This window comes from Erinaceus europaeus, chromosome X (genome assembly GCF_950295315.1).
Source record: "Erinaceus europaeus chromosome X, mEriEur2.1, whole genome shotgun sequence".
In the NCBI taxonomy this organism is placed as follows: Eukaryota; Metazoa; Chordata; class Mammalia; order Eulipotyphla; family Erinaceidae; genus Erinaceus; species Erinaceus europaeus.
Window position 1 is genome coordinate 55,298,900 of NC_080185.1, and position 23,455 is coordinate 55,322,354.

Consider the following 23,455-nt stretch of genomic DNA (forward strand, 5'->3'; position numbering starts at 1 on the left):
GGGGCATCAGGCAGTGGTACACCTGGTAGAGTTCACATATTGCCATGTGCAAAGACCTAGGTTCAAGTCCCCAGTTCCCATCCGCAGTGGGACATTTGAGTAGTGAAGCAGTTACTATAGTTATCCCTTTATCTGTTCCTCTCTACTTCCCCCTTCCCTCTCAATTTGTCTCTACAAAAACAAATTAATAAATAAATAAGATTTTATGAGACCAAGTAAATATAGAATATATCATTAAATAAATAATGGTGCTAATAATATACAAGCACAACAAAAGTTACAAAGAAATATGAATGAGAAGATTGGAAATCACTGGTCTGCGTGATCCCTGAGGTTCCTTCACAACACAGTATATATATACTCCTTTCGTTTGTTTCATAAATGTGTGTAATTCTAGTCACTTATTCAATAAGCAGGCATTATCTTAGGTCATGGTGCTAACATTTCCATAAAATACTCTAGGAGAGCCTTAAGTCTTATTCAGGTCACTTCATTTCACAGAAGAAACTGGAGCCCAAAGATGTGGGAGGGGGGAGAAAAGACACACAGAGGACAGTTGGGGGCAGTTCTGGAATAGACTTCTACTAATAGACTCCCCTTGTTTAATGTTCTTTATGTTTAATAGTCTAATTCGAGAGGGAAGGCAATCAGCAAACCAAAAGGTGTTGTCTAGATAAAACTGAAATGTATTATCCTCCAAGTATAAAACCTATGTATTTTCAAAGCAAGGAAGAAAAGTAGGGTCTGAGGGGAAAATCAAAGAGGATATAAGAGAAAGAAACTTGTCTCTGACCTCGAGCTAACATCAGCCAGCTTTCTTTTTTTCCCCTACATGAACCATGTATACTTTAGCTACTCATACCTGCTGAAATTACCCTTTTTCCCTCCGAAGGGTCTTACTTGACTTAAGCCAGAAATCCAGTGTGAAGATACTCAAGTGGGCCAGGACACTCTACTCATCAAAGGTTTATTACCTTCATTTGAAATGACATCCAAGAGATAAAGCTCTCCTTTCATTGTATTTACTGGTCAGCATTTGGTTTATTTTCTAATCAATAACTGGAAATCCCAGGGATCCTTACCTGTTAACAGAGCCTGCAGTTCACTCAGGAAGCCCTCTTTAGCCCAGACATCTATTCACTTCCCCTGCTCCCTGGAAGACTAGGGGAAGCATCTTGTTTTATACTGAAGCTTAATGAGGTCACAATGATGTGTGACATCAGTCCTGCCTACAGCTCATAGTAGATCCCAGAGAGTCTAGGTGTCAGACCTTGTTTCCTCCGGGGACAGGGGTCTGCACATATGTTTTAGGCCAGCACTACGATCTTAAGAAGGAATCACCCTAACAGTCTCACAGCTGAGTATGAATCTAAGTGAAATGAGTAAAAATAATAAATTTCTACTGTGGACTTTGACCAACCTTAACTCTTCACACTACAGTCTAATAAACTTTACTCTCTCATAAATAACACAAAAACTGTCAAGGATGGGGTAAGGAGAGATAACAGGGGGATCTAAAAGGGAAAGGCCTTGACCTCAGTGTGCCATGTGAGAAGGAAAGTCCCCAGGATCAAACAAAGGCCAAACACATAGCTAGAGGGGCTTTCTATTAGGGGAAGTCCACACTGGTACAGTGTCCTTGGAGAGGAGGGAAAAAAAAGACCTGAAATGTTTTCCTGAACAGGCTTATCTAATCACGCAGGAAGGAGTACAACTTGTGTTCCATTTTCTCACAAAAGAATAACTCCTTTAAAAATCAAAGTTGAACAATGGCCTGAGCCCAGCCAGTGATCCTGTGAGGCTTGTGCACATTTCAAAGCAAGCATATTGTCAATGTAGAGATCAAAGCAATAAAGGTCCAGGAAAAGCCACTGATGTTCAACAGGCCATATTCTTTGGGGTGGGAAGGTGAAGTCCTAGTTAAGAAAACCCATCCATGAACTCCCTTAAGTGGTGCTTGTTAACCTTTTGTCCACTTGCCCTTTGCAATTGTGTTCATGGCAGACTGCCCTATTTTTTCCTCAAGGTCCTCTCTCCCGACCCCTTGGTGATGTTAGAAGTTGCTGTGTTGAGTCATAATAGCACATTAGCTAGAAGAGCATTTGGGAGATCAAGTCACTCATTCTTTGCTTATTTATTTTATTTTATTACTTGTTTCAGTAGAGATGGAAATCAAGAGGGGATGGGAAGATAAAGAGGAGGAGAGACAGGGAGACAACTGCAGCACTGCTTCAACACTTGTGGAGTTTTCACCCCTGCAGGTGGGAGTCAGGGGCTTGAACCCAGGTCTTTGCACATTGTAGCATGTGTGCTTGAACAGGTGTACCACCACCTGCTACCACTTCACTCATTTCTTCTTCTTTTTAATATAGAGGGCTTTTTTTATTCCTTTCTGAACCCTAACATTATTTTTTGTAAAATGTTTTATTTATTTATTTATTTTCCTTTTTGTTGCCTTGTTATTATCATTGCTGTGGTTATTATTATTGTTGTAACTGATGTTGTTGTTGCCGGATAGGACAGAGAGAAATGGAGAAAAGAGGGGAAGACAGAGATGGGGAGAGAAATATAGATACCTGCAGACCTGCTTCACCACTTGAGAAGCGACCTCCCTGCAGGTGAGGAGCCTGGGGCTCGAACCAGGATCCTTAAGCTGTCCTAGAGTTTCTCACCATGTGCATTTAACCCTCTGCACTACAGCCAAACCCCCCAACATTATATTTTTGTCTATGGTAAACTTTAAGAATTTATACTTCCTAATTACACATAGACACGATGGCACTGACATTTTAATATCATTCAATTCCTGCTCCATCCTCTAACATTTTACCTCTTTAAAGTAAGTGCCCAAGTTTAAGGCTTACATTTGCTTCTATGGGGAGAGAGCACATAACCTGAACTTGACTTTAGAAATTAAGCTCTGGGACTGAGGAGATAGCCTAATGGCTATGCAAACAACTTTCATGCCTGTTATCCTGAGGTCCCAGTTTCAGTCCTGAGCACCACCATAAGCCAGAGATGAGCAGTGTGATATATATATATATATGACAGGCAGTAGCACACCTGGTTAAGCACACACACTACAATGTGTAAGGAACCAGGTTCACACCCCTTCCTCACCTGCAGAGGAAAAGTTTCACCAGTGGTGAAGCAGAGCTGTAGGTCTCAGGCTCTCTCTCTCTCTCTCTCTCTCTCTCTCTCTGTCCCTATTTCCCACTCCCCTCTCAATTTTTCTCTGTCTTTGTACAATAATAAATAAATAAAATTAATATATATAAAGAGAGAAAATTTAATTCCAAGCTAGTCAACAACTTTAGTGCTCTTCAATAGCTCTAAAAGTTAACAAATTTAGTTTAAGTCCTCCACGCCTGGAAACTATTTAAATTTCCTATTTTATTATATCATTTTATTTGTAGTTCATGTTCTCTAAAACTGAGGAGCCTTCAAGGAGCCAGATGGATATTAGAAATATGGAAGTTGCTGGGGCTACAGCATAATGATTCTGCAAAAGACTTTCATGCCTAAGGCTCTGAGGCCTCAGGTTCAATCCCTAGCACCACCATAAACCAGAACTGAGCAGTGCTCTGGTCTTTCTCATTAAAATAAAATAAAAGAAGTATTTTTTAAAGAAAGAAATACAGGTAAGAGCTGAAAGGGAGAGACTTATGAATAGTGATAAGACAACAAAGAACAATGACAATTGGAATGGACTCTTGGATCATCATAAACAAGCAAAAACTAAAACAACAAAACAGAAACCACAGGGCTGGTCAACCAATATGCATTTGACCCAGAGTAAAATCTGACCTAAAGGCCTCCATTTTCAATCGCTGATTCATTCTTTTCTGTTACAGAAAAACACTGAAAACTCAGCAGAGAAAGTGATTCTGTCAAGGACATGAAATTAATTTATAATCAGACCTAGAATCAGGAGTTCCTGATTCCCACTGAGAACCCTGAGATGGTCCTCAGAGTTCTATCCTAGGCAAGGTAGATGATTTCCTGGATACCTTCCCCTCTATTAGTCATTCCACCCCCAATCCAGCCAGACCTTTCTCCTGCCAATTGGTGCTATTCATGGGCCTGATGCTTCCCATGGACATGAGCTTACCATGCGATGCCTTCAATGATTGCCAGCTGCAGTAACAGCATTTCCCTTCCTATGCCAAGTTCCTATTCACAGGAGGCCATGCAGCTGGGAGCCAGATTTATAGAAAAGATCCCCCCTCCCAGTTCTGTAACATTGCCTTCTTACTAGAGGCTAAAGTGTAAACAGAAAATGTTGAAAGAATTCAGTCTGTTTTCTGTCTGAGTCCAAGTTGGAGTTATTAAATGCATTTGGCCTCCAGAGCTGTTTGTGTAAGTTCCTTTTGGGAATGTGGAGAGCACCGGAGGCCACAGTAAGCCATTGATTTTTCTCCTTCCAGCTTCTTGCTTTGCTGCACTGCTCAAAAAAGGGCAAACTATGGGAGCAGAGGAGAGGAGTATTACAACAGTGTCAAGGTCAAAATTTTCTCTGTACTGTGCTGGGATGAGGAGTTGGCCTGAGACTGCACACAGAGAAGAAATCGAAGACCAAAAGGAAGACTTCCATACCCCCAACTACTCTCCTATTTGCCTGAGGTTGCAATTTGGGGTGCTACTTTTAAATGAATTTGTGGAAAGTATCAAATGAGATGAATTTCTCAAATTTCTTCTATCTATTTCATATGGAGATACAAAGAGATTTTCACATGACAAAAAGAGAGGGAGAGAACTTTGAGTTCAGAGACTTATACACACACACACACACACACACACACACACACACACACCTACCTATGAACCTATATCCCTGAAATTTTATAATCTTTTAAACCAATGTTAAGTCAGGAATAATAAAATACAAATACACACATCCTAAAAAAAAATTAAGGGTCGACTGGTAGTGCACCACATTACCATGGGCAAGGACCAACGTTCCAACGTTTAGGCCCCCAGGCCCCACTGGCAGGGAGGATGTTTCACAAGCAGGGGAGCAGGGGAGCAGTGCTGCAGTCATCTCTATTTTTCTCTCTTCCCATCTAGCTGTCTTTCAGCTTCTGTCAAGAAAGGAAGGAGGAAGGAGGGAAGGCAGGAAGGAAGGAAGGAAGGAAGGAAGGAAGGAAGGAAGGAAGGAAGGAAGGAGACAAAAAAAGGCTACTGGGAGTGGTAGAATTGTAGTACAGGCACCAAGACCCAGTGATAACCCTGGTGTGAACAAGAAAAAGAGAAAAAAGCCACTACTCTAGTGCACTTGACAATGAAGACTGAAGTAAGAGCCTCAGGCATGCAAGCCCTGCGCTTTACCAGCTGAGCCATCCCCTAATCTGGCTTCTATATATGTATATCTGTAGAAACAAGGTTTAATGTGTTTTCTTTTTTTTCTTTTTTAATCAGAGCATGGTTCAGTTCTGATTATTGGTGGTATAGGGGATCAAACCTAAGGTCTTTTGTAACTAAGTTCTATCCACTGTCCCCACGCTATCTCCCCAACCCTACATGCATTTCTATCACCAGTCCCTAACAGTATAGGATTAAACTGACTTATCAGCTTTAGCAAGAATAGGCACTTAGGGAAATGAGACACGTAATAGATCATTTCATGGGAGGTACTGTTGGAAAGAGAAAACATGTAATGTTTCTCATTGAGGATATTTCTGGTGCATTGCAAGATATTTGTCATCTCTGGCTACGTCTCAGAATGCCAATAATGGATCCCAGCTTTAGCAACCAAACCAACACCCCAGTCATTTCCAAAGCATCTGAAGAAGTGAAATGCCCCCACACTTCTGAGATTTTAAAATCATTTGACACAATGCTACCTGTAGAGGTCAGGCCAGTTTAGAGGAATCTGAGCAATCGCAGAATATGAGAAGAGGCCCTCAAAAGGACTTTTTAAGGAAGCAAAGGAGCAAATGAAACAAAATAGACTTTTTAGACTATAAAAAGAAAATAGTAGTTGCTAGGAGAGAAGAGGGCAAGGGGTGGGCATATTGACTAAAAGGCATCAGCTTTATGGAGATGGTTAGAGGCTAAAATTCTGCTAAAAAGACCTCCCTGTGCAGATGTCCTCACCAATGCATCCTGGAACCCTACCTCTCCAGAGCCCTACCCCGCTAGGGGAAGACAGAAACAGACTGGGGGATATGGATCAACCTGTCAACACACATGTCTACTGGAGAAGCAATTATAGAAGCCAGACCTCCCACCTTCTGCACCCCATAAAAATCTTTGCTCCATACTCCCAGAGGCATAAAGACTAGGGAACCTTCCAGTGGAGGGTATGGGATATGGCACTCTGGTGGTGGAAATTGTACCCCTATTATCCCACAACCTTGTAGATTATTATTAAATCACTAATAAAATAAAGTTTAAAAAGTTAAAATGTTGATATATAAGGCCTTACAGTTGAAACAAAATAAAATATTATAAACCAAGGTTGGTCCAGGCCATATGTAGCCTGCAAAATCATACAGTCTGACACTGCTAAGGCAACCATAGCTTTTTTCCATAGCAACAGTAAGTGCTAGTTTTTAAGTTGATGATTTTGTGTGGTCTGCGAATGGTGTTATAAATATTAAAAAGGCCCTTGGTTAAATAAATAATGTTCCCCACCCCTGTTGTATCAACATTACTTTAATTATTTAAAAAGTCATTCACATTATATGTGTTTTGGGGAGATAAGAATAGCAGAAAGGTTCTTCCATTATAGGTAGTCTAGAAGAGTAGGCATTGTCTGAGAGACACGTGCTCAGTTGGGCCAATTTTTGCTCTGCTCATGGGAAAGTGACTTTTCTTTAGTTTTAGCTGTGACTGGCTGGGTGAAAGGGAAAGCCATTGAGGTGGCTAAAGGAGTATCATACCAGTCAAGACTGCTAATCTATTATGTATGAATATCACAATGTCCTTAGTCACTTATCTGTTGTTGAATATCTGGGTTACTTTCAAGTTTGGGCTATTTTTTTTAAATTTTTTTTATTTAAGAAAGGATTAATTAATAAAACCATAGGGTAGGAGGGGTACAACTCCACACAATTCCCACTGCCCAATCTCCATATCTCACCCCCTCCCCGGATAGCTTTCCCATTCTCTATCCCTCTGGGAGCATGGACCCAGGGTCATTGTGGGTTGCAGAAGGTAGAAGGTCTGGCTTCTGTAATTGCTTCCCCGCTGAACATGGGCGTTGACTGGTCGGTCCATACTCCCAGTCTGCCGCTCTCTTTCCCTAGTAGGGTGGGTCTCTGGGGAATCTGAGCTCCAGGACATATTGGTGGGGTCTTCAATCCAGGGAAGTCTGGCCGGCATCCTGATGACACCTGGAACCTGGTGATGCAAACTCTAGTGTACTTCTGCTTTCTTACTTTGGTGCCATACTCCAAACTCAGTCAATTTCTGCTTTGCGTTTCTACTTCTTTTTTTTTTTTTTACATACATAACATTCCCCAGATTCCCATTTAACAATACAACCCCCACTATGTCATTCATCATTTTTCATGGACCTGTATTCTCCCCACCCACCCACGAGTCTTTCACTTTGGTGTAATACTCCAATTCCATTTCAGGTTCAACTTGTGTTTTCTTTTCTAATCTTGTTTTTCAACTTCGGCCTGAGAGTGAGATCATCCCGTATTCATCCTTCTGTTTCTGACTTATTTCACTCGACATGATTTTTTCAAGGTCCATCCAAGATCGAAAACGGTGAAGTCACCATTTTTTACAGCTGACTAGTAGTCCATTGTGTATATATACCACAACTTGCTCAGCCACTCATCTGTTGTTGGACACCTGGGTTGCTTCCAGGTTTTGGCTATTACAAATTGTGCTGCCAAGAACATATGTGTACACAGATCTATTTGGATGGATGTGTTGGGTTCCTTAGGATATATCCCCAGGAGGGGAATTGCAGGGTCATAGGGTAGGTCCATTTCTAGCCTTCTGAGAGTTCTCCAGACTGTTCTCCACAGAGGTTGGACCAATTGACATTCCCACCAGCAGTGCAGGAGGGTTCCTTTGACCCCACACCCTCTCCAGCATTTGCTGCTGTTACCTTTTCTGATGTGTGACATTCTCACAGGAGTGAAGTGATATCTCATTGTTGTCTTGATTTGCATTTCTCTGACAATTAGAGACTTGGAGCATTTTTTCATGTGTTTCTCGGCCTTTTGGATCTCTTCTGTGGTGAATATTCTGTCCAAGTCCTCCCCCCATTTTTGGATGGGGTTATTTGTTGTCTTGTTGTTGAGTCTGGCAAGCTCTTTATATATGTTGGTTATTAAACTCTTATCTGATGTATGGCATGTAAGGATCTTCTCCCATTCTGTGAGGGGGTCTCTTGATTTGGGTAGTGGTTTCTTTTGCTGTGAAGAAGCTTTTCAATTTGATGTAGTCCCATAGGTTTATACTTGCCTTAGTCTTCCTTGTAATTGGATTCGTTTCATTGAAAATTTCTTTAAAATTTATACGGAAAAAAGTTCTTCCAATATTTTCCTCTAAGTATCTGATAGTTTCTGGTCTAACATCCAAGTCCTTGATCCACTTGGAATTTACTTTTGTATTTGGTGAAATACATTGATTCAGTTTCATTCTTCTGCATGTTTCAACCCATTGTTTCCAACACCATTTGTTGAGGAGACTCTGCTTCCCCCATATAATAGTCTGGGCCCCTTTGTCAAAGATTAGATGTCCATATGTGTGGGGCCTCATTTCTGGGCTCTCAATTCTATTCCACTGGTCAGTGTGTCTGTTCATGTTCCAGTACCAAGCACTTTTGATGACAATGGCCCTATAATACAGTTTGAGATCTGGCAGTGTGATGCCTCCGGTTCTATTCTTTTTTCTCAAGATTGTTTTGGCAATTCTAGGTCTTTTCTGGTTCCAGATAAACATTTGTAGCATTTGTTCTATTCTCCTAAAAAATGTGCTTGGGATCTTGATGGGGATAGCATTAAATTTGTAGATGGCTCTGGGTAATATATTCATTTTGATGATGTTAATTCTTCCAACCCATGAACATGGAATATCTTTCCACTTCTTTGTGTCTTTTTCAATTTCTTTGAGTAGTGACTCATAATTTTCAGTATACAAGTCTTTCACTTCTTTGGTTAGGTTTATTCCTAGATATTTTATTGTTTTTGTTGCTATAGAAAAAGGAACTGATTTCTGGATTTCAATTTCTTCTAACTTAGTGTTTGCATAGAGGAATGCCACTGACTTTTGAATGTTAATTTTATAGCCTGACACATTACTGTATTGCCTGATGATTTCCAAAAGCTTCTTGCTGGATTCCTTAGGTTTTTCCATGTATACTATCATGTTCAAGTTTGGGCTATTACAAAGTGTGTTGCTATGAACATAGGTGTACATTGATCATTTCAGATGGGTATGCTTGCTTCCTTTGGATATATCCCCAGGATGGTAATTGCCAAGTTATAGGGTAGAAACTTTCTAGCACTCTGATAATTCCCCAGACTACTTTCCACAAAGGTTGGAATAATGTTAAGTGAGATAAACAAAAAAGGGGAAGGATGAATACCAGATGGTCTCACTCAAGGGAATAACTTAATAAACAATGGCAGAAAGGGAAAAGACAAAGTAAAACCTGTACTGGTGTTGGTATATTGTACCAAAGCAAAGGACTCTGGGAAATGAGAGGGAAGGGAGAGGATTGGGGAATGGCTTTTGGAATGATAGTACATGAAGGCAAAACGACCTAGGCTGGGGGTGAGTGTGTTTTACAGACACCTATGATGGGAAGATGAGAAAGAAACAACTTTACTGTAAACTATTACCCCCCAGTAAAAATGATAAATAAATATTAAAAAAAACTTCTAGTGTGCATATCAAGGTTCCAGAGTTATGTTCAGCTTCAAGTCTCTGCTGAGTGGCTGGTGCTCTGAAACTGTCCATCTCTTCTGAGAGGACTTTATTAAGAGGAAGGCTATGATAATGAATATCCTGGTTCTCCTGATCAGAAGATTTGTATGATACATCTGCCATCGCTAAAAAGCAAAGAACTTCTTCGAGGGGAAGGTCAAAAAACGGTAGCATTCTCTCTGTGGATATTAAGAAATACTAGACCTTGAAGTCAACCACTTTTTTTAGCAGTGATTTTATAATGGTTTGCAAAAGTTAAGGCTTCAGGGCTTAACTGTATTCACCACCAAAGTTCAACCCTTCCTATAATCCACATAGTACTTACAAAATCTGAAAGTTTTGTTGTCTTTTTTCCTCTGTCTATCTATCTATCTATCTATCTATCTATATGTCATATACTTTAATTCTCTACATTCGCCATATGAGCAAAACCTTGTGACTGTTGTCTTTCACCTCTTACTCCATTCAGCATAATCACTTCTAGTTCCATCTATTTTGTCCCAAAGGATACAAAATTAGCACAATGATTTGGGAGGGAGGGAGAAAATGAGTTTACAGCTAAAGTTGGCTACTGCTTTTCTAAAAGCAACTATTATGCCCTGAAACTTTTGAAGGAAATATAAATAAATAAATAAATAAATAAATAAATAAATAAATAAATAATTCCAGGTATGGACACAAGAAAGCAAACTCAAGACTGTGCTGGTTTGGCCAAGGCCTTGTGCTGGTCTGGGTAGTTACCAATCTCATACCCTCCTGCCCCAGTCTGAAAAGTGGGTGCCACTGTTCTAGAGACTCCTAACAATGAGAGGGTCCAGTAGTATACCAAGAGGCATTCTTACCTGAGAGGTCCAGCTACATCTTCCCCGGGCATCTCTTGCATGCGCCATATTTAGACACTGACTGACTCTTTTTTCCTCCATACCCTCAGTACTGAGGCACGGGATGTGCTGTGTTTGAGTAGAAATGGGTGGATCTGAGAGCTGAATGCTACATTGAACACTTCCACATAAACCCAGAAGTTGAATTGAAACAGTACTTGTCACTCAGATGGTCAGTCTGGCAAGATCTTACTCTCACACAACATAGAATTGCCTAAGAGCACAGCAGTCTTTTTTTCCTCATCCCCAAACAATCACCAATCATCCCTACATTGACATATAATATGCTGCACAGAGTTTTGAATGCATGGGCATGCTCAAAGAAGCAACAAATCTGAAAAGGCCAAATCCCATATTGCAAAGTATCATATCAACTAAGGTTCTTTTTATTGGGAAGGATTCCTGTTAAGGGGGTAAGGTGAAGACAGAGAAAGGGTCTGTCCCTATAGCCACAGGAACCTGAAAGGTAGAGAGGCTCTAGAACCCGTCTTGGGTTAGGATGTTGAGCTACACTACATGTGTCTTGGTGGGCTGGATTCCCTAGTACCCATAACTCAGGGATACAAGGGGCAGAAAAAAATTTAAACAGAGAAATACATGGTCACTTAGATCAATGCTTGTTATGGTCATGGGCAGGTAAGGGTTCTGTAGTTTTAACAGTGATTGGTTAGGTGAAAAAGAGAAAGCCATTGGAATAGCTAGAAGGGTACCAGACTAGTCAAAACTTCTATTCTAGTCTGCATGTCCCAGATACTATAGTTATCCATGGTAAGAATTCTTTTTTTTTTTTTCCCCTCCAGCGTTATTGCTGGGACTCGGTGCCTGCACTATGAATCCACTGCTTCTCGCAGCGTCTTTTTTCCATTGTTGTTGCTGTTATTGTTAGTGTTGTTGTTGCTGCTGCTACTGTTGTTGTTGTAGTTGGATAGGACAGAGAGAAATTAAGAGAGGAGGGGAAGTAAATAGGGGGAGAGAAAGATAGACAACCTGCAGACCTGCTTTACTGCTTGCAAAGTGATCCTCGAACTGGGATCCTTGCGCTTCCCACTATGTGCGCTTAATCCAGTGTGCTACCACCCGCCTCCCTAGAAAAAGAATTCTAATAGTAACTCACATTCCTTGAATGGTCACATTGCGGAAGACTTCACAGTTATATAACACCACTTTATAGATAAGGAAGTCTTAACCTCTGAAAGGTCAAGTAATTTGTCTAAGGACATCCAGTCAGCAAGTAAGTAAAACATCAAAGAGTTGAACTAACATCCATGAAGAAGTTTCCACTGCAGCTCTTTTTTTTTTTTTTCCTCCAGGGTTATTGCTGGGATCGGTGCCTGCACCATAAAACCACCGCTCCTGGAGGCCATTTTCTCCCCCTTTTGTTGCCCTTGTTGTTGTAGCCTCGTTGTGGTTATTATTATTGCCATTGTTGATGTCGTTCGTTGTTGGATAGGACAGAGAGAAATGGAGAGAGGAGGGAAAGACAGAGAGGGGGAGAGAAAGATAGACACCTGCAGACCTGCTTCACCGCCTGTGAAGCGACTCCCCTGCAGGTGGGGAGCCAGGGGCTCGAACCGGGATCCTTACTCCGCTCCTTGCGCTTTGCGCCACATGCGCTTAACCCACTGGGCCACCACCCACCCCCTCCACTACAGCTCTTAAACTACTCATTTTTTTAAAAGCTGGGAAAAGTACACGCCTGCAAGATATGAAGAAATAGGGGAAGGACTCTAGTTTTCTGGAAGTAGGTAGCCTAAGGATAGTTGTAATGAGGATCCTCCTGGGAACAAGTTATCTATATGGAAAAAGAAAAGGAGAAAACTTATCTTTTGGTGGGTGTTTTGCTGGCCCTACTCTACTCTGTCTTCCATGGGGCTCAAGTACAGACACAGTGCAGTTCTCATGCACTTGTAGAAACATCTAGAATGTTTTAAAGTTAAGAAGCATGTTCACATTGATCCAGTGCTCAGTGCAAAAAAAAAATCCTTTGATTTGGACATCTTAAAAGAGTAGATACCGGGGGTCAGGCGGTAGCCAGTGGGTTAAGCACACATGGTGTGAAGTGCAAAGACCGGCATAAGGATCCCAGTTTGAGCCTTTGGCTCCCCCCTGCAGAGGGAGTCACTTTATGGGCGGTGAAGCAGGTCTGCACTTGTCTATCTTTCTCTCCCCCTCTCTATCTTCCTCTCCTCTCTCGATTTCTCTCTGTCCTCCCCAACAAAAACGACATCAATAATAATAATAACCACAACAACGATAAAACAACAAGGGCAACAAAAGGGAGAGGGAAGCCTCCAGGAGCACTAGATTCATGGTGCAGGCACCCAGCCTCAGCAATAACCCTGGAGGCAAAAAAAAAAAGAGTAGATATCTTAAATTACTTGCCTTTGACCTGACATTTTGATGAATGAAGCAAATGCTAAGTTAAAAAAGTAACTCAATAAATATGCTTTGTTAATAGGTTTTCTTTCCAAAATGCCTCTAAGAGATTGTCTCAGCCTGAGACACACTCAATTCAATTACTTACACCTTTATTTTCTACATGTGCAGGTTGAGGAGAGACTGTTTATCACAAGATCCTTCTTCCCAACATTTCTCAGCCCCTCACTAGTCACCTCAATCCGTCAAGGGAATGGTTTTATAAATATCAGTGCCAGACCAGGCATAAGGAAGAATATGTCTTTCTGAATTCAAACTGAACTGTCTGTTCTCCTGGTGACTGGATTTGATCATAAACCATTTTAAGATACATGAGCAAGGCTTCTCTAAATCCAGTCTCTACTAGTAAAATGAGAAGACCTTCAAGCCTACAAAAGCAATGCATTGAGAAAGCTAGTCGAGAAACCAAAATTTTAAAGAAAGAAAATCATGTGATAACTGTCATCTAGTTTAAGAGATCCACTATCAAAAGAAAGGGATGATTTTTTTGACTAAAGCATGTATGGTTTGGGGTCAGGAAATTTCAGATTAAAAAAAACATTTCAGATGACAAATAGTAGTAGAATTACTGTTGCTGAAAATGATGTTTATAAGGAAGAAAACTTAGAGGGGTTTATATTTTTCTATGTGCTTTTACATGTGTTCTGTCAGCTGCTATTCCATGAAATATATAGATGACCAATGCTTTTCTACCATATTTTCAAGAGGGTCACATAGTGACCAAAACTGAACATATTATTTAACTTTGACTAGAGAGTGGCATTGATGGAACCTCCTCTTAAACAGCATTTCCTGCCAAAGAAGTGTTCAGACAAACAGAAGATTCAGGCACCTCCGAATGTCATTGATGACTGAAGTCATACTGGCCAAAGTATTATTCTGCTAAATTAAAGATCTCTTCACTCTCTGTCCCTGACCTTTCCCCAATCTATTTAACTCACTCTCACTTGATATTTCTATTAAACAGAACCTTTCTTTTCCTTCAAGATCCCATTAAATTATTGCCAGTTGTTATTTCCTTCCTTCCTTCCTTCCTTCCTCCCTCCCTCCCTTCCTTCCTTCCTTCCTTCCTTCCTTCCTTCCTTCCTTCCTTCCTTTCTTTTTTATTTATAAAAACGAAACACTGACAAAACCATAGGATAAGAGGGCAAAACTCCCCACAATTCCCACCACCAGAACTCCATATCCTATCCCCTCCCATGATAGTTTTCCTATTCTTTAACCCTCTGGGAATATGGATGCAAGGTCATTGTGGGATACAGAAGGTGGAAGGTCTGGCTTCTGTAATTGCTTCCTTGATGAACAAGGGTGTTGACAGGTCGATCCATACTCCCAGCCTGCCTCTCTCTTTCCCTAATGGGGCGGGGTTCTGGGGAATCAGAGCTCCATGATACATTGGTGAGGTTGTCTGTCCAGGGAAGTCTGATTGTATTGCCAATTATTATGTATATAATTTATTTATTCTCTTTTGTTGTCCTTTGCCAATTATTTTAAATCTTGCTAATTTGTCTCTTCTCTGAATTCATTTTGGATCATGTATTCTTTTGAAAATCTTATGACATATATATATATATACCTTTTTGAGATATTCTAGGTACACCCTAGAATATCCATGTGTACATGCACACACACTTTTAAGTATACAAATTTAGTCTGGGCTAATTAAAAAAACAAGAATAACCCTTAAGGTAAGATTAAAAAATATCACTGTCCTTCAACTTTTACTCACACTCTCTCCCCTCTTGGCAACCTTTCCCCTCAGGTCCTAGCTTAGCTGTCCTATACCCTGTCCTCCTGCTTCCCTTCATTACAAGTGGGTTATCACTAGTAATTTGGAAAGTCTCATTCCATTTTGACTCAGTGAAACACAATGTGCTAGCTTATTTGACAAGTAGATTCCAGGTATTAAGTTTGATAGAAATCAGACAGTCATCTAGAACATGAATTTGAACTTGGGTGTTTTGGAATTATTTGGGAAATATTATAATAGTAGTATCTCTCATAATATTGGGTGGAGTGTAGAGGCCACTTCAGAAATACACTTCATTTCACCTATAAGAAAGATTATTCTTGTCTACCCTAGAGAGCAGATATACATGATGTTGATCTACAGATAATTAAAATAACAGGCTATAATTGAACCTGAAGAGAGAATAAAGGCCACTTTAGTGATGTCTTCTGCAAGTAATTACTTTCAAACATTTGTTTTATCTGAGGTTATGCTGCTGGCTCTCTATTCCTTCATGCGCCGACAACCAAATGTTTTCTTTCAGTCATTACTATGAAAGGGAAATAAATTAGGGGAAAAGTCCTTACAGTATCTGGTTTTTGATTCTTCTCATTGTGAAATGACCACTGGATGGAAAGCATCTTCCGAGAGGCCTCAGTCGTGGTGTAGGTGCAGAGGAGAGTGACATTAGATCCAACTGTCACGTTCACAAAATTGTATGGGGTGGTTACTTGCACAGTACTAACTTGACCTGAAAAAAAAATCATTAAAATGATGAAACTTTTTCATCACAAAATACATTGAGAAAAATTTTCATATATTCTGCTCTTTTTCTAGTTGGATGTTTTTATTATTTACTTTTGACTTTTGAAAGTTGTTTATATAATTTAGATGACACTATTTTTTGACTATTGTTGATGTTATTTCTTCTTTACAAAGCTCTATATGTATACATTTTATTTATATTCATTGTTTTTTTTGTGTAGTGATTATAACATCTAGTTCTAAATAAAAGAGTTAAGAGTGGACATACTTGTTTGATTTCCAATATTAGGGGGGAAACGTTCAACATTTCACCATTAAGTGGGATGTTAACTATAGATTATTTGTAGATTTTTTTTATCAAATTGAAGTAGTTCTCTTCTGTCATAGGTTGTATTGTGTTCCTAGGAAAAATATACCCAAGTTCGAACCCCTGGTCCCTATGAATGCGACCTAATTAATGATCTTCATTTGCAATGCAATTAAGTGAAAAATCTTCAGATGAGATCATCCAAGATTTAGGGTGGGTGCTATATCCAATGGCTACTGTTCTTGCATGAAAAAGGAAAGGAGGATTTGACACAGAGGAAAGGCCATGTGGAGAGAGAAGAAATTACAGTGACATATCAACAAGCCACAAGTGCCCAGAATGTCTATGAGGCATCTAGGAGAGGAGGGCAAGGCACAGATTGTCCTTCATAGTCTCCAGAAAGGATCTATCAGGTCAGCACATTGATCTGGAACCTTTGGCCTCTGGAACTATGAAAGAATGGATTTATTTATTTATTTATTTATTTATTTATTGTCATCAGGGTTATTGCTGGGCTCAGTGTTTGCATGACAAATCCACTGCTTCTGATGGCCATTTTCCCCTCCCATCCCTCCCCCTCCCTCCACTCCTTCCTTCCTTCCTCCTTCCTTCCTTCCTTCCTTCCTTCCTTCCTTCCTTCCTTCCTTCCTTCCTTCTTTTTTTCCTTCCTTCTTTCCTTCCTCCCTTTCTTGCTTGTATTTGATAAGACAGAGAGAAAATGAGAGGGAAGGGGGAGGCAGAGAGGGAGAAAGGTACCTAGAGTACACTACTTCACATCTCATGAACCCTCAACCCCCTGTATGTGAAGGCCTGCAACTTGAGCATGGGTCCTTAAGCATGGTAATATTTGTGCTCTATTGAGTGTACCACCACATGAACCCTGTTTCCTCTTTTATTTTTATTTTTTTAATTTAGTTTCCCTTTTGTTGCCCTTGTTTTATATTTTTTATTGTTGTTGCAGTTATTGTTGTTATTGATGTCGTTGTTGTTAGATAGGACAGAGAGAAATGGAGAGAGGAGGGGAAGACAGAGAGGGGGAGAGAAAGACACCTGCAGACCTGCTTCACCGCCTGTGAAGGGACTCCCCGGAAAGTGGGGAGTCGGGGGCTGGAACGGGATCCTTAAGCCTGTCCTTGTGCTTGGCGCCAAATGCGCTTAACCCGCTGCACGCTACCGCCCGACTCCCCTGTTTTCTCATTTTAAATTACCCAGTTTGTGGAAATTTACTACTGCTACTCTTAGAAGAGTTGGCTTGGTGAAACTCAGAGGATTTTTAGGGCAACTAAAATATTCTGTGTCATAATATAATGGTGGGTACATGTCAATATACATTTATCCAAACCCACAATTTTTTATTGTTAAGAAACTCTTATTTAAGGAGGCTGTGTGGTAGTGCAGTGGGTTAAGTGCATGTTGCACAAAGCACAAGGACCTGCGTAAGGATCCCGGTTCAAGCCCCCGGCTCCCTACCTGCAGGGGTGTCGCTTCACAGGTGGTGAAGCAGGTCTGCAGGTGTCTGTCTTTCTTTTCCCCTCTCTGCCTTCCCCTCCCCTCTCAATTTCTCTCTGTCCTGTCCAACAACAATGACAGCAATAATAGTAACAACAATAATAGTAACAACAACACCGATAAACAACAAGGGCAATAAAAGAAAAAAAAAAGAAAAAATCATATTTAAATATTTTACTACGGCAGGTTTTTTGTTTGTTTGTTTACCAGAGCATTGTTCAGTTCTGATTTATGGTGCTGGGGGATTGAACCTGGGACTTTGGAGCCTCAGGCGTGAGAGTCTGTTTGCACAACTAATATGCTATCTACCCTCCACCCAGACAGTTTTTTTTTTATTTTATGTTTTGATCAAGTTTCTGCCACAGATTTTAGCCTACTACAATGGGCTGGGTTTTTTGCGAGGGGTTGCCTCCAGGATAATTGCTGAGACTCAGTGCTTGCACTACAAATCCACTGCTCCTGGAGGCCATTTTTTCCCCTTTTGTTGCCCTTGTTGTTTATCGTTGTTGTTTCTATTATTGTTGTTATTGCTGTCGTTGTTGTTGGATAGGACAGAGAGAAATGGAGAGAGGAGAGGAAGACAGAGAGAGGGAGAGAAAGACACCTGCAGACCTGGTTCACCGCTTGTGAAGCAACCCCCCTGCAGGTGGGGAGTCTGGGGCTCCAACAAGGATCCTTATACCGGTCCTTGCACTTTGCGCCACGTGTGCTTAACCCCCTGTGCTACCGCCCGGCCCCTTGGGCTGTGTTTTTAATGGTAGTCTAATTTCTAGAGTTTTTGAGTGTTGTCTTGTTCTGTTTGGCTTCTGTGGTGTTAGTGGGACTTCTGTTTTTCCCTGAACCTACTTCATAAGAGTGCAAAAGGGTTATTTCATGTGAGTCTCTCAGGACAAACAGTTTGAACATTAAGAAAGCAAGTCATTGGATTGATTATCACCTGGATTTCAGGATTTAATGCCGTGGTCTCTTTCACAGTCAAGCCAACTAGCCCAGCTACTTCTTAGCCTGAATTTAGCACTCGACATGGTAACCAGTGTCTCCATGAATTGAGAGAATTGCTTTAGGGTGCAAACCAATGCAACAATTTGTAACCCTAGGACATTTCCTTCTTCCCAAAATTCCCCTCCCAATGTTTTCCTAGTCCCTGAGATGAGAGAGAGAGAGAGAGAGAGAGAGAGAGAGAGAGAAGACACACACCAGAGCAGCACTCTGGCATATGTAATGCCAGGAATCAGACTCAAGACCCCATAATTCTAAATCCAGTGCTTTAGCCATTATGCCACTTCCCAGGACACCCCACATGTAATTACTGAGCACCTAGAAAGTGGTTGGTATAACTGTATGACTGAATTTCTAATATATGTTTTCAGGGAGACAATTTATAATATTTTAATTGGAATTAATTTAACTTATTCATATGTGTAAAGTAAACAGTGTAAATTTAGTCTTAAACTTAAAGTCATTCTTTGTTGGGGGGAAATTTCACTTCCTTTGAATTAACTGATTCTAAATTGAGAAAATTACTTAAAGAAAATCCAAAATATCTCTACACTAAAACAATGGAGTAAATAGCAAAATAAAGATTAGTACTTGATATAAACAAGACTAAGGATTTAAAATTTATTAAGTAACCCAACTGAATTAGAAAATAAAACAGTCAAAATCTGTGGTTGAAATATGAGTAACTGCTTTTAAAAATTGTTGTTCACTATTAAAGAAAAGTAATTCAAGGTTCATACGCTCAAGTTAATATTTTAGAAAAAATTTAATTTGTTTTGTTTATTTATTTAATACTATCAATATGACAGATTTTTTATTTACTTATAGGGATATTATTAGTTTCCCTCCTATACCATCATAAAAATATCTTCCATTTAGCCTAATGCATTTTGAATAATTTTATTCCAACAAATTAACATGTAATAACTTTGTTTTGAGGGTTGGAAACATCAGAACCAAATGATCATGCATTGTTTGAGTACAAAATCAAGGTTGAAATATACTACCATTCCAAAATGCATAGTACATTTCTCCAGAGAGATGAAATGAAATTATTAACATATCTTTCAAACATATAACTCGTACCCAAAATAATTGTGCTTATACTTTTTTCCAGAAAATAGCAGTGATTAAGATTATTTACTTAGAAGTCAGGCGGTAGCACAGAGGGTTAAGCGTACGTGAAGCAAAGAGCAAGGACTGGAGGAAGGATCCCGGTTCAAGCCCTCAGCTCCCCACCTGCAGGGGGAGTCGCTTCACAAGCAGGCGGTGAAGCAGGTCTGCAGGTGTCTGTCTCTCTCTCCCCTTCTCTGTCTTCCCCTCCTCTCTCTATTTCTCCCTGTCCTAACAATGACGACAGCAATAACAGCAACAATAATAACTACAACAACAATGAAAAGCAACAAGGGCAACAAAAGGGAAAATAAATAAATATAAAAAATTATTTTCCTGAAAAGAAATTTAACTTAAAATTTCCTAAGAAGTTATCAGAAAGATTTGATCAAAATGAAATATGCCTTGCTTCATTGTAGAGAAAATAGATGTTAAATATGTAGGTGGAAATCATTTCTATATGCTGGAGAAATTTGGAAGGTAATCTATTTTTTTTAATTTTGTTGGAGGTACTAATGGTGTACAGTAAACAGTGAATACAGTTGTTGGTAAGTGTGGAAAATTTCTTAGTTTCCTGCAAGACATTCTTTTTAAATTTATTTTTTATTTATAAAATGGAAATATTGAGAAGACCATAGGATAAGAGGGGTACAATTCCACATAATTCCTACCACCAAAACTCCGTATCCCATCTCCTCCCTTGAAAGCTTCCCTATTATTATTTTTTTATCCCTCTGGGAGTATGAATTCAAGGTCATTATGGGGTCATTATGGGGTGCAGAAGTTGGAAGACATTCTAAGCCCCCACTCCCCTCCAACCAGCTTCCTCCACCATCGTGCACCAAGACCTGAAAGATACTCTATTGTTTTTTCCAGCTTTGAAATAGAATTGATGTATTAGACTGTGTATGCATTCAAGGTGTAGAACTTGTTGCTTCTTTGACGCATTTATCTATTGCAAAATGATCACCATCATAGTATTAGCATCTACATAATATCACATAATCACCATTTGTCATAAAGAGAACATTTAAGGCCTACTATCACAAACTTCCAAGCATTTACAATATAATATTGACTACAGTCATCATGGTGTACATTCATTTCCAGAAATTTTTTGCCTTTAATTTAAAGTCCGTACCCTTTGACCAACATCTCATTTCCCCCAGCACCTGGAAACTGCCACTCTACCCTTGCTTTCTTGGAGTTGGAGTTTTTCTATTCCACATATAAGTGTAATCATGCAGTGTTTGTCTTTCTCTAACTGATTTATTTTATTTAGTATAATGTCCTCAAGGTTCATCTGTATTGTCACCAGTGGCAGGATTTCAGAAGATAATTCACTTATTCAATAAGCATTCATTATGTACCCATTGTGTGTCAGATACCATGTTTGATACCATTAAAATATGGCATTTTCCTAGCCCGATAAAAGGACCAGGCAACACATCAAATTGTACATTAATGGAAATATTGCCAGTAGCTTCAAAGCTATATCTGGAACAACTAATGAATGCCACAGTGTCAGGTCCAGGTTACTGAAAGGTTTCTCTGGCTTCCACACGTAAGCACAGTACAAGGTATTACACCAAGTTTCTATACCTTATGCCGGGCCTTGCGCTTTGTGCCACGTGTGCTTAACCCACTGTGCTACCGCCCGACCCCCAAGTTTCTATTCCATCTGCTAGGCAGACACTGTTTTATTTTGTTTGGAGTCAGCTAGATTGTATATGTAAAGATATTCAGTGTAAGCTGCACAACAAAATTAGTTATATAGCAAGTTATATAGCAAGGTAAGGACAAAGTCACAATAATGATCCTGATATCAGCTAAGGAACATTTAAATGAGAGTTGTACACAGTATATAAATCGAATTCTGTAATCATATATATATGAAACAAAATAAGAAATTCACTCCCATTCTAGAGTGGTAAGATTCTAGTGATTTATACTTTATATTTACACATGTCAATGCTTTCCAAACTTTCTATAATGACCATGCATTACAGTAATAATCAGTAAATTTACATAAATGTTAGTTACAATGAAAACCATTATGTACTTGCTCCAAAACTCATGTCTGATATAGGTACTCATATAGGGAACTAGGTGTTGACTACATGTGCAATTTTAAGAGGCTGGTACAGAAGACCAGAAATGACCCAATTAGCTAACGACAGAAGTTGTTGAGGATGAGACAAAGACTATCTTTTTTAAAGGTTTAATTTGAATATTCCCATGGGGGGAAAGGGAAATACCAACATGTGCTCCTATGAAAATGGGAATTGAGAAAGATGAATTTTTTTTCCAGCTTGGAGTAGGGATAGATCACTGCATAAATGTAGTATTGCCTTCTAGTTCCAAGAAACATGGACATTATGAACATTTTCTTTTTCCACTTAATATTTTCCTGAGCATTTTCTTTCATAATTAAATGCACTCAATAAACCTTATTCTAATAACTTCTTATTATCACTGGTAGTTTGAAAATATAATTTTGGGGCAAGCAATATTATTATATATACCATGGAGTGAAGTTATCATAAGAACAGGCTCAAAATGTATTTGGTATATGAAAAAATACTGAGGATTTTTTAATTAGTATTCTTTCTGGGAATCTAATCAACATCAGGATTTTGACACAAAAAAGGAGTTTATTTTGTTCAAATCTGGAAAAAAGAAGCCCATAGGGTGCACAATGGTGGGCTACTCACACCCTTTACAAAATGTAGACTTTAAACTTGGAAAAGTGTAATTTATTAAATGTTAGCACACAGTGAGTTTAAGGGAAATGCTTGAAGTAAAACAGAAAACTAATAATAATTATGGTACAGTCTTTTGCTACTGATTGAATTTATTTGTTCACCATTCAAACAAAAAAGCGAAAAATAAAAAAGGAAGGAGTGAAGGAAGGAAGAAAAAAGAAGAGAGATATGTGAAGAAAGAAAGTAAGAGAGAGAGAAAGAAAGGAAAGAAAGAAAGGGAAAAAGAGAGAAAGAAACTACAATTATCCTGAGGAATTCTTAATTCAGAAGTGACACAAAACAACTACAAGCTACCTCCCCCAACCGCCCTCACCCCCACCCCAAATATCAGCATGGTACATATTTGCTAAGCAAGAGTTCAGAAAATTATTCGACTCATTATACCAATCACAATTAGTTTGAGAGTACTTTGAGAGAGTGGAATGGCAAGGTGGGGAAGGGGTGGGGGTTATTTTATGTAAAAACCTGCAATTTCAGTTTAAACTCCATTCCCAATCATCTTTGAGGGTTTGGAGCTCCCTTCCTTACCTGCGAGGCAGTTTAGGATCACAAAGAACTTCAAAATTGAGAACACCATTGTGCTGAGGTCCATTCAGTGCAGCCTGGGGCCTGTAACTTTCCTGGGCTAAGCTGAGTCTCAGACTGGCTTCTTCAGTCACCCCAACGTTTGCCAGGCTTATCTGCTGGCATCACCAAGCAAATAAGCCTCTTTGGGTTTACTTATTGAGTACAGACCTTTCACAAAGTAGATCTGTGCTTTCTTTGAAACACTTTTCATGGGGTGTGTTTCCCTGAACTATTTGCTATTGTGTTGATAATGAACCCACGGATTTATTTTTTTTTCTCTGTCACCAGGGTTATCACTGAGCCTGGTGTAGGCACTATTCTCAGCAGCCACCTTTTCCTTTTTTTTTCCGATTTTTTTTTTCAGTTGAAAAGGACAGAGAGAAGCAGAGGTGAGGAGAGAGAAAAAGAGACACCTTCAGACCTACTTCAACACAGTGAAGCTTCCCTCCTTGCAGGTGGGGGAGCCGGATTCAAACTGGGGTCCTTATAT

At 39.7% G+C, this 23,455-nt stretch overlaps 1 protein-coding gene across 1 annotated transcript in view; it reads right to left on the reverse strand.

Annotated features, from left to right (window-relative positions):
• VSIG1 (V-set and immunoglobulin domain containing 1) overlaps positions 1–23,455 on the reverse strand; it is a 65,922-nt gene that overhangs the window by 10,094 nt on the left and 32,373 nt on the right. The window contains exon 4 of the mRNA XM_060182655.1: positions 15,528–15,691. Coding sequence (XP_060038638.1) covers positions 15,528–15,691 — 164 coding nt within the window. The remainder of the gene's footprint in view (positions 1–15,527; positions 15,692–23,455) is intronic.